Raw genomic sequence first — 12,670 nt, 5'->3', positions numbered from 1 at the left:
CTGTTAGTCCTGAATCCGTGTTTTGGAATGAGCAGACTAATACAATTACATGAAGCTTGTTACCTACAGCAGGAAAACTCACACTTACTAGACATTTGCTTGATAGAGCAGCTAAGCGAGAAACCACTGGGCCAAAAACATTTGGCTTGTTTTGTGGTGCTTTGATAGTCCTGCTTAGGTTTTATCATTTTGAACTCACACAGGAGATTCTGAATGTTTCACGGATGCCAATAAACCATCAATAAGTGATGGCTAACTTGGTGGCTTGGGCTTGAATTTTAATTAACAGCAGCATGGAAACCATGCAGTCCAGTGGTTTTGCAACTCATTTAGACCCTTGTGGTGACTGCTGCATGTTAAAATGTAGACATTGGAGTGAAATTTAGATTTTCTGTTTAGAACACATGAATCCCCAGGGTTAAAGAGCCAACCCACCCAAATTACTTCTTCTGCTTTTCTGTAAGGAATAAACAATAATAGTAACGACAACAGCAAACAACTTTCAGGTTGATTTGAAAGACTCCTCTATTAATATTTTTATATCAAGTCTCCCTCATAATCTAACTATATAACTGCTCATTAAAATATCTCACAGTGTATCCTAATAATAGTCACAATAATAAGCGATCAAAGCCAGTTCTGTATTTGAAAGAAGTTTAGATTTTTATTTCCAGTAAAAGATTTGATCTCAGAGATTAATGGTGTGTTAGTATATTTATACAGTAGTTAAGAAGTACACAGTTCTCCTGCAGTGATTTGTAGTACAATAAAATAAATCATGTAATATATGAAATTTAAACATTTTTGCTGAGGTCATGCTGTTGACTTACTTTACTGATAGATTAAGTTCTAATTAGACACAGTTCATGCAAGAGAGAATTTTTCTGGGAAGATACACTGTATTATCATTAACAGAATGCAAAGCCCTTTCAGCCTTCTCTGGGATAAGGCAAAGTGGTTGATGCTGAAGGCCAGGTTGTGGTTTTTCTGCAACTGTTTCAGTGGGCATGCCTGGAGTGCATGCTGCTTCAGAGGAGCCTGAGTGTTCCTAACACTGTAGATTCCTTAATTCTTCAAACGTTGACGTATATAGATTAGACATGAACTGAATTTCAGGAGAACTCTTGTCATCTTCTGTGATGCAGGAAGTTGGGAAGGGATCGAAGGACTGGCAGTTGATTTTTAGCTCCATTTTCATTGCTAGTTAGGTTTTCTGAGGAAAGCTCAGTTTTGTCTTTAAGCCAGCTAGTCATGTTCCATTGGTAAAGCATGTTTTGTGTGCACGGCCAGCCTGTGGTTAAGGTTTAGTGAGTGAAGGCCAACTTAGCTGACCTGCTAGCTACGTACTGCTGGCAACATCTATTGCCACATTGTGATTCAGCTGTAGTCTCATTAACATATAATGGTGATTACACTATTCATCAATCTTCAGTTAGCCAAGTATCTGAGAAAGATCACTTCCTGATGAGGGACAAAATAAGTTGAAAAAGTTGTACTGAGCTTGAAGAAAATATCTCTGTTAAATAGTACACTGACACATGTAAATCACTTGATATCCGAGGTGCACATCAGTGTCAGTGTTCCCTGTAGTTCTGATGAAATGTAAACAAGGTGTCCAGTGTTTAGCAGTGCATCAACCTACATGAGCAGGATCCATGGACAGTGGCCCAGTTGTCTCCCCTCAAGGCTTTGTTAACTCCCCATCTATACCACAGGTTTTTTTATGTTTAACGCTAAATCTAATTGTGAAGTTCCTACTGGTACACCTCTTTTCTGTTAAAACTGGTGTAAATCAAACTTGCATGGGAAGATACGATTTCATATATATCATATCTGTGGTTATAAATTATTATGCTCATTGCAAACCAAGCAGTTTTGTTTTTTTTTAATTTTGAATGCATCTAGGTACTCAACTGAAAATAAGTACAATCTGTTACAGTGTAAATCACATGATATTGTGCAGTTAGATTTAAAATTAGTTATGTAGTGTCATGACTTTGTGTTATTCAAACCCTAACTCAGTATTTTTGGTTAATAATAATAATGATAAATATGTTCTAACAGCCTGTTTTTGCATAACAAATATGCTAGCAGTCACAAGTTTTGGTTGAATTCATGGTTTGACATTCAGTTGAGTATACCTTTTCTTACAGTGAGTACAGAGATTAAACTTGAAAATGCTCTCCATATATGCTCATTCAAAATAATAGCAGGAGGAAGAAAAGAGTTTTGCTTTGAGTGGGAAAGGGTAGTCACTCCTTGCACTTGTACACTGAATCAGATAGAGACAGCTGCAGAGGGAAGATATGCATTGCAGAAACTAGATCAATTGGATTCAGTCACATCCAAATGAAATTACATCACTCAGTAACCTTCCTTTCAAGTTACTGAAATCTTCCTGGCCCAAATTCTCTTGTCAAGTTACTGAGTTTTGCCAGTGATTAAAGTATCTTGAAATTGCTTCGATAACATCAAGGACCTTGTTGTGACAAGGTCTGTAAATGCAGTCTCTTTTTAAGAGAAAGCTGGGTTTCATGTAGAGTATTGAGTGTATTGACTGAATTTCTCTTTCACGGGTTCTCAGAAGCTTCTATTCACAAAGACAGTGCAGAATGAAGGAAAATGACACTTGTATTACTGAATGAAACCATTTCACATATGTGGACCCATTATTTAATCTTTTGTATAGGATATGTCTATTCTTTAGGGCTTTGAAATAGTTTGAAAATGTGTTCTTATTTTGAAGTGGATGTATTGGTACTTGGAGAACAGAATTCTGTAAAATCAGAACTGCTGTTAGTCTTATTTGTTTACCTTAAGTCAACATATTTGTGCAGTGATCAGCTCTGTGTCGTTATTTATGCTCCAGTGTTCGTTATTGAAATGAAGCAGAGCTTTTCTATTCAGGTGGTACCTCAGATGCTGTGCTATTTTGTCCTGCAGATATCTTTTTTGCAGGCTAATCAGTATATATATTAGCACATAAAAATCTGTAACCGTTCAGGAAGCATTTATTAATATTTAAAACTTGATCAATACTGAGAATAATTGAAGTAATTAACAATGTCTAGAAGACACATTGATCATCATTGGTTTAGGGGTCTGGTTTGTTGTGTTTTTTTTTTTCCCCACTAAAGAGCTCTGTAACTCTTATCCATTTAATGGAGCTGTGGGTACACATTAATTCCTGGGATCAAGAGGTATATCTTTAGCAGCCTGAATTTTAAAAATGCCTATTAGTTATATCACCTCCAGATGGTTTGGTGTTTATTGCAGATACGGTTCCTTGCCTTCTAAAATTGGTCTCTGTCAGCACTTCCTCTATAACTAAATACTCCTTTTTTCCTCTCTTTCATTACCATCTTACCTTATTGCAGTTTTTCCCAAATACCTCTTTAGGCTTGACAGACTTACCTGGTGGGAGAGTCCTAATGTTTCAGAATTGGTAAGGTATGCTGAAGAAGCTTCCTACGTTCAGACCTTTGAAGATAAACTGAGCTTACATTATGGTTGCAAATGTATTTTAGTTGTGCCCACTTAACAGCCAAAACCATTGTCCTCACATTGGTACTTAACCTGATGAAAGCGAGTATTAAGATGGCTAAAAATGAACAAGGATCAAAACTACTGAAATAAGCATTATGTTTATCGGGAATTTGTACTTTTCAGTAGCTGATACACAAATAGAGAGGGCCTTCAGCAATTCCAGTAGAAAGTATTGAAATAATTTGTGGGGTTTCTTGTACTGTAAATTCTTTTGAAAGGGAAATTTGCACATATTCGTGCACACACACACGGTATTTGCATAACTGAGGAAACGGATTGCAGCCGTGTGTGGTTAGGAAGGAAAATGAGAGAGGTTGGTGTGTTTTCCCTTTGTTCTAAAACTTGAAGGAAAGTGCTTTCATTGTTTTCTTAGTCCTGGAATGAAAGAAAGGAATGGGAAAGAGGAACTCTTCTAAAGGACCAAATATGCAGTTGAGAACCTTCCTGCTGAAAGCATCTATTACAGTATTACCCAGGATGCTTTTTTTCTATCTGATACTTGTTCCATCTGCTGGTGAGAAGGGAAGGCTGTGCAGCTTTGCTCACTGTCCTCTTTTCAGGTATTTTGTGTTCAGTAAATCTTTTTTCTGATAAGGCTGAAAATGCTAGTTCAGCTATTGCAGGCAGCCCTGGGTACAGCAGTCAGTAGAAATTCGAGTGGATGTGTAGGAATGGGAGCAGTTCAGAGAATAGAACAGGAGAAATGTCCTCAGTGTGGGAGGTCCCAGGAAAAATTTTCAGTAAGTAATTCTCCAGAATCAGTAGTCAGATGAGTTTGTGGGTTACAAGCTTAAAAAAAAAACCCTATAGTATTTATCCATTTACATTCCTTTCTCTTTTACCAATCTGTGGCTGGTTAGAACTGTGTTTAGACACTCACTAGTGATTCCTTAACTAAATAATACTTCAAAGATGAGAGGGGTGAAGATAACCCTGAATCATGTAAAATAAATGATGTCAAGTCAAATTTTAAAAACAGTAGAAATGGAAAAGTTGTCCAACCATTTAAAAAGTAAATTCCCTTTAAAGTATTGGTAACTGTTATTGATGCCTGTGTTATTACAGCATTACCTGAAATGTTACAAAAAATCAGGATCTTGGCTTTGCTCTTTAACTACAAGTTTCCCCCGTGAGCCTTGTTTATCTTATTACTTTGATTTGTGAGCTTATTGTTAAAATGTAACTATTTTCTTAGTTCAGCTGTGAAGTTTTTTCATATATAAAAAACATTCACATAAATATAATTTTCATATAAAAATATATAAATATGAATTTATATAAACGCAATCATAATGTGCATATACATGCATATTTCTATACACGCACTCATTTTGAGAAACAGAAATAAAAACTTGTATTAAAAGTATGGATTGCTGTATTCATGTCCAAACATTTCTTAGCCCAGCTAGGACATAGCCTATCACATTATGATGACATAACTCCAATAGTGCATTTGCAGCTACTCATACTGTGGCTGAGAGGATAGAGGTGGCAGAAAGACCTTGAGCTTATCTCAGGTCGTTTGCTGATGCTACCCTTCATGTATGTGCACTTCAGTGTGCCCTTGTGTCACACTCACCCACTCTGAGGTGATGAGAACAAAATCAGTTGCACTTGCTAAGGGAAGGTGATTGTAATAAGACTACTATTAAAAGTATTTCTGTTTTACAGCTCAGCTTTTCCTCTGTTTTCTTCAGTATTGGAGTGTAGAATTACAGTTCAGAACACCAGAATTAAAATTCTAGTTTTGTCCTAACTAAGAGATGAAGTGGGGATTTACGTACCCTGCCTCCTTGCTGTCCTTCTAATTCTTAATCTCAAAATCCTTACATTCAAAATGAGTTTGCAATGTACGTGCGGCAACACCACAGCTGCTGTTGATCAGATTGTTATTGGTTTTATTTTATTAAAGTGTGACAGCAGTTTAGAATTATTTTTTATTTACAATTCTACATTAACACGTTTGAAAGAAGAAAACAAAACAAATGCACTGGGAACTTAATATAGGTATTTCCTCAAAACCTGACATGTTATGCCAGCACAGCTTAAAAACAACATGGATTATTTTTCTACTTAAAATCTCACAGTGGTATCTGTTACATTAATTTGCTGTGTTGCAAATAGTTTTAGAGTTGAAATGTAGAGAATCAGCACTTTAAAATCATATTAACTTTTAAAAAAACAAATTCTTGAAAAGTATGTCTGAGAGTGTTGAGGCAGGAAATACAAGTAGGAAAAAAACCTGTGAAAGCTTTTGAATTATTGCGTCAAAGACATTGTTTCAGAAGTGACTAAAGATTTCTGTGTACTGAATTATTACATTGCATTATGAAAGAAACTCTCTCTTACTTAATGCTTCCTAAATCCTAAGACTCACTTTCTTTCAAATGCTACTCTATAAAACAAGCACCCATGTTGTTTGTGCTTGTCATGTAGTCAGTCCATAGCTGCATTTGTGTGGGATTCAAATCTGAGGAAAATGCTAGCTTCACAGTCAAGGCCGCTTGTCATAAATTGTTACCTTTATGAATAAACAAAGAAAAAAATTAACTTCTCTGTCTTATGGTGGACTGCTTTTGTTCTTTGAGCTGTATTGAGAATAAGTTAAAAGGATGCTGTACTTAATTAAGTTTAATGATTTGGCACTTAGAGACTCCTGGAAGTTTGGTATGTCTTAAGCTGTTTGTATCTGAGCATACACATTGCTTGAATTTAGTGTGATGTTAAAATGTTTCATAAGACAGAGCAGAGTTGCTATGATCTTTCAATGTTAATATGTTTTTCTTATCACTTTACTGTGTAGATATCCTTCATGAGACACAACTCTGCCACAACTCATCCTCGGAGGCAATCGTGGAAACCTTTTATAGTATGATTTTTAAATGTGGATAAAGCTCTCGATAGAGTACCTAAAGTAAAGGAGAACAGCTACCTTGTCGCTACTATAAGCTCATGACAAAAAGTTGAGTTTGCGTGTCAGGCTTGGATAGAATGTAATTGATTGGTTTGTTGTTTGGACTGACAAGGTAGTTAATTTGCCTGCAATTTTTTGCACTGATCAGGAACATTTCGTATGTGCATTGTTGAAAAATCCCAGATAAATGTCTTGTCAGAATTGTCCTATTAAAGTAATGTCTTTTTCCCCTGTGCTTCGTTGGCAAATGATGTTATACAATGCTTGGATTCACTGAAGAGTGACAGAAGCCTGTGGGACTTAAATATTGTGCATTCCTCTATGGTGATACCGAACGAAATAAGCAATGGTTTGCCATCCGCCTGCCACTCTACTTATATGTGGTTTAATAAGAACATTTCTATATAGAACATCATGTTGTACATAGACGTTGCTGTAAAAAAGATTGTTTCCTAAAAAGAAAAACCTGTTCAGTCATAAAGAGACCTGTAAAACATTTGAGACTTAACTATTCTGAAGGAATAGATTTGCCACGGAAAAATTGATTTTCTGCTTATTAGTATGAACTAATTGTTTCTGACTTCAGACATTCAAGTGATTAGAACTATACTTATTGCTTTCTAAAAAAAATTTATGAAAAGGAAAAATTGAGTATATACAGACATTTGTTTTATTTGGCTTACTCCTCTGGCAGTGTTCTGGACAAGCTTATCTCCTCACAATTCAAATATGAAATTGTTACGTAAGTTGAGGAAGGAATGGAGAACTGATCACACAGCATGACAGCTGAGATCCTCGTCTTCGTCCATATATATCCTGGTAGATGCAGACATAGTATTTTGAACTACAAATGGTACTGATCCAGTTCTTAAATCTACAGTATCAGTGTGTTGACATCTTCATCGTTTTCATCTTGAACTTGCTCGGAAAAATTCTGCTCAAATGCAATCACACTTGTGACTTTATGACATAATCTTTGAATTTCTGGAGTTATGGTGGTTTTTGTCATCTATCAAGGCACATTTCCATTTGCAAATATTTTTTAAACTTAATTAAATGCTGTAATAAGTGATAGGAGAAATATACAAATTTGTGTATACTTATCTACAAGTCATATCTTACCAGGGCATTTCATGTTTGGATATTATATTAAATAAAATTAACCTGATGTCTTAACACGTCGTTTTGTTTTAAAAAGGGGGTGGGATGATATTAGAGTAAGATTTTCATCTGAACTATCAGAAATGCCATTGTGTACTGGCAAGGCACACAAAGAAACCTTAAAATCAAAGAAATTTGCACTAGGAAATAGACATTAATGCTGGAATTTGATCTTTCAGAATCCAGTAATCTGCGACCACTTGTGCAGATAACCACAAGTTATGTCCAAATGCTGTGGTAATGAGGGTAAAAAAAAAAAAAAAAAAGGTGTTTGCTGTGCTGAGTTTAGGGGAAAAAGAACAAACAGAAACATCACATTCACTGTGATTTATGATCAGTTATTAAACTAACACAGTCAAGGTACTGTGAATGGGAGAGAATGATAAATGTAGCATATCTTGGCTTTAGTAAGACTTAGAATACTTCTGTGTGTGACATTCTACTAAATAAGCTAGAGAAATATTCTGTTAATTAAGCTGCAGTGAAATATGTAGGTGATTAGACAAGTATGCTAGTTACTATGGACTCGCTGTCAAATGATGTTCCACACACTGAGTTCCACACAGGACTCTCCTGAGTATTATTATGTTTTTGTTAATTTTTGCTTTAGTATATTAGGTGCTGGAATAAAGTGTTTTGTTACATTTGCAGGTCATGGCAAAATGGTGTGAGGGACCAGTTTTAGAATTAAAAGTAATATTTTAAGAAAGCATCCAGAAAAAGCATGCAAGGCAGTAAAGGCAAATCACTGTTTATTGCATTGTTATGATACCAAGAATAACTAGGTAGATGATACATCTTCAAAAAAGAAAGTATGGGGGGTCTGGATCACAAACTGAGTGTGAAGCAATTTGGTTATATGTAGAAAGAGAGGTGTTATATTTAACACGTGAAAGTACTCCCCCTGAATGTTCCAGAGACTGGTGTATCACCCTTGGAAAAGCCTCAGCTAGCATATTCTGTCCACTTTGGCAAGAAATATGTAGAGACTGTCCAAAGCAAATTGAATTGAATGATATGAAGACCACAGGAGACATAATGAAAAAGCTTTAAATAGCTGGATTTCTGTAATTTACAAAAGATTGAGGAATCTTTCTTCAAACAGCCTAAATTAATACAAAAGTGAGGAAGAGAGAAGTTGCTGCAAAAAAAGGCAAAAATTTGTTCTTCAAATTTGGTCAGGCCAAACAAATTGTAGTAGGATGATTTGGGTTAGGCTTTTGGGCTTTTCTTTCTCTTATTGTTAGGAAGCTTTTTCTAGCAATAAGAAAAATTGCAATAGAGAAGTTTGTTAGGGAAATTGAGAAATCTCTGCTGTTGGAGGGGTTTAAGTAATTTGTGTTTAAAAACTGTTGTGAATATTATTGATACTCCCCGGGCATTCTTGGTAAACTAAGGCGACTTCCTGCTGTGTTTCATATGTTTGTTCCCCAGTACAGCTTTTGTGTTTGTTTTTTTTTATTACTATTATTTTTTATTTTTGTTTTCTTTCTTTGGCACTTTTCTTTTGACATTAGGCATTAGTTTAATTTTCAGTATCTCTCTTTTTGTCTCATTCTTGTAAATCGTTCTGTCACTTTTCTCTCTTTTTCTGGACAGCTGGATGTTAACACTTAATATTTCATCTTTTGAAGGAACTTTGATGGCAGTATTGAGAGCTATAATGGACTTCTATACTAGTTCACAAACAATACACCATTCAGTGTAGTTACCAGTCTGAATACCTGAGAATGGCACATTAGGTGTAATCATCAATTATGACTTTAATGTACTTCAGAATAACTAGTGCAGCATTTGCTAATAGCTGTCTTAAATTTTCTACTCTTCAGTTTGTCAAGGGGGCCATCCTGTTTCCTTCAGAATTTCCTGTATTTTGCAAGAAAAAAAATACTTTGAATTGGGGGTAGGGAAGGGCCTGTAATTTGTGTAGCATTATCTTAATACATGCCTTGGAGACATTGTCTCACAGAAATACTTAATTTAAACTTAAAAATACTGTAAATAGAAGCTCTACATAGAGGCTGTATAATATTAACAAAACCAAGCACATTTGATACAGTGTTTACATCAATGTATTCCCTTTGTATATGTGGGCCCTTAATCAATTTTACAAAATAATTTATCAAAGCAATGTGTTTTATAGTTTTGGCATACTACAAGAGAGAGGGAGAAAAGTGAACACTTCTTGTGAAAGGAAGCTGTTCACATACAGGTTAGTAAATAAAGTTTCTTTATAGCATTCTTGTAATTCATTGTGTGCATACAAGCTCAAGTTTCATGTAACAGAAGACTTGTGGACCAGTCAGAAAAATACGGACTACATAGGAATGTCACATAATGATATTGTGTCATTCTTCCTTACCCATAGATTCTTCAGATTCTTCCTTACCCATAGTTTGCCAGTGTTAGGTTTTTTTATTTGAAGGGTTGGTGTTTTGTTTTAGTATTACAAAACATAAATAAAGTGGGAGAGGTGGCAGTTTCAGAGAGAGGTTCAGCAGAATAAATTTAGCTCCACAAATGTCTACCAGATTAATGCTTATTTTCTTTTGTGATATAATTGGCATTATTGGTACTATTATATCAATTATATTTGTGTTCTGTTAAAGTGTTTGGGTTACATGATGATTAGCGTCTGGGGGGGTGCAGAGTAGAAGCATAAAATGTTTGTTTTTTCCTTTTGAATTTATAGGTAGAATGTTTTGTTTACTGTTTTGGTTTAAAGTAGAACTTCCTAAAGTCAAAGCTGTAGAAATTCATGCTATTATATATTATAACTAGTGCTAAGTACAGGATTAAAAAAAAAAAAAATACTTCATGTAGCACATACGGAAAAGTGTAGTGCAGATCCTCCGAGTGGAGGGTTTTCCACAGAATTATTGTATACTAAAGAGAAAAAATAGTCATTTTAGTAATACCCATGAATTTGGACAAAAACTTGAGTTATAGTTTCTCTCCTTCAAAATTGTGTAGATACTTCATTTAACTACTGGTAACTGAAGATCAGTAAGTTCATCCTGCTCTGTCAGGCCGCGTTTCCATCTTTCCCATACCCTGTCTTCATCAGTAGTAGGTAGACATAAAAACCAGAATGTAAAACTCATCCTGCAACTGGTATATTCACCCACCTTTCAGCAATAACCATGCCCCTTGTCTTCCAGCCATTACAGAAGAGAGTGGTAGTCTGCTGTCTCATCTAACACAAGTCAGGGACTTCCTTTGGTATGCTTGCATTGCACCTGGCATAGTAGAAATTTGAATGTGTAATACCATAAGCATTATCCTACCCAGAAAGAGTATTTCATTTACTTCAGTCAAAATTATTAAAATACTAGAATCCAGAAAGATCTAGGTTTGACAGAGCCTCTGGAGAACATCTGTTCCACTCAAAGCAGGACTAATGCAAGATTAAATCTAACTCTGAAATCAGATCAAGTTCCTTAGAGTTATATGCTGTTGAATTCTGAGCATCTTAGGTGGCAGCCTTTCAGGATAACCAGTACCTGTGTTTGTAGAGGCTCTATAATTGGGCTACATCCTGGTTTACGTTCAATATTGTGTGCATGTGCAGTCCCATAAGAATTTTAGTGCTGGAATCACGCTCCTGATAGTGAAGTCACTTAAAGCTTGGCTGACTTGTTTGAGGACACTTCTAAATTATCCTGGTGCTAATAGTTTTTTCAAATGGCTCTGTAGAACAGAAGCTGCACAATGACTTGACTTACAGGCAATGGAAAACATGTAGAAATCAGGAAGAAGAAAACAATCTTTTTCCATTTTGTACTTATATTTTTGTCTTTTGACAACATTCTGCCTAAAGAGTTCCTAAGGATCTAGACCTGATTTTAAAATAGTGTAAATACAGCACTACATCATGTCTGTTTTTCTTGGCCTATGACATACCACAGCAAAATGAAGGGTATTTCTGTTGGAATTCATGGGGCTGAATTGAAGAGTTTCAGTGTAGAATGGCAGGGTAAGATACAAAGATGTATCCTCACTTATCTTCACTTTTTTTAAAGAAATGGCGGAAGAGAAAGCTAAAAAGAAGAATGGTTTCCACATATTCCATAATGAAAAAGTACTATTGTTTTGGGCTTTACCCTCACTAAGTAGAAGTACTTTCTTGGACAACATTCATAACAATGCACTAAATATAAAATTGTATATTTACTTTACCATTAGATCTTTAATTTTATTCTTTAAATAAGGCACAAGAAAGTGCCTTCTTTGATATTAAATGTAAGAGTTGCTGATATAACCCATCCCACAGGATTAATTCCTATCAGCCAGAATTTGTCACCACTGTGGTCTGATTGCAGTTAAGGTATCCCAGGACCACTCTTCATCCGCCTCAGTCCAAAGTCAGTCATCTTGGCTTTATGGTTTGAATTCTCTTTAGCTACATCATCTTACTGTGGTTTGGGGGAATGCTTAAATGCTCCTTTCCACTGGTTCTATCATACAGCCACTAACAAGAAGTAAAATGTTGACAGTGCCTTAAACTGTCATAGCTGGTTTAGGTTGTTCATCTGAACCCAAGAATGTACTGCAATTTAAAATTAACCCAGTGCATGTCTCCAGCTGTTTGCACATTCAGGGTGGCACTTGCCACAGAGTGGCACTGAGGGATTAAAGAGATGAGGGATCACTGCCTGAGGGGAAACATCCTTAGGTATTCAGGGCCTTAGTCAGAAATGGGGTCCAAAACAAGCCAACAAGCATGTCAGTAGTTAAATCCACACAGGTGCTGGAATGGCCATGGTTGTTGCATCCCCCCCAGCTAACGGGTGAGTGAATGAACACACATTCTACTGCAGCTCTCTGAGAGTTTAAAAATTCTGGATGAGATTAATTCTAATTTTATTCTAAGTTTGCCAGTGTGAGACTTAATATGACAAGTTCTCTAATTTTAATGGTGATGATGGTTTGTCAATATGTATCAGTTTTATATCTTCCATTAAAATAAATCTTTCTAAGCTGATACGATGAATAGGGAGTGGTACATATATTTTGCAATTCTGTATTTTGTTCAACATGTTTCCTTTT

General features: G+C 35.7%; 1 protein-coding gene across 6 annotated transcripts in view; it reads left to right on the top strand.

The window, feature by feature from the left end:
• PHF14 (PHD finger protein 14) overlaps positions 1–12,670 on the top strand; it is a 162,135-nt gene that overhangs the window by 87,573 nt on the left and 61,892 nt on the right. The window contains exon 16 of one of the 6 annotated variants that reach the window (XM_061469267.1): positions 6,350–7,636. The exons of the other annotated variants lie outside the window; for them this stretch is intronic. Within the exon in view, the coding sequence (XP_061325251.1) occupies positions 6,350–6,362 (13 nt within the window). The 3' untranslated portion in view covers positions 6,363–7,636. Of the gene's footprint in view, positions 1–6,349; positions 7,637–12,670 lie in introns of those variants that run through there. 6 annotated transcript variants of the gene reach the window in all.

Source organism: Pezoporus flaviventris, unplaced genomic scaffold (assembly GCF_033815535.1).
Source record: "Pezoporus flaviventris isolate CSIRO_AGI_PZ_B2104156 unplaced genomic scaffold, CSIRO_AGI_Pfla_v1 ptg000055l, whole genome shotgun sequence".
NCBI lineage: Eukaryota > Metazoa > Chordata > Aves > Psittaciformes > Psittacidae > Pezoporus > Pezoporus flaviventris.
This window is presented reverse-complemented; position numbering and strand designations above follow the sequence as displayed.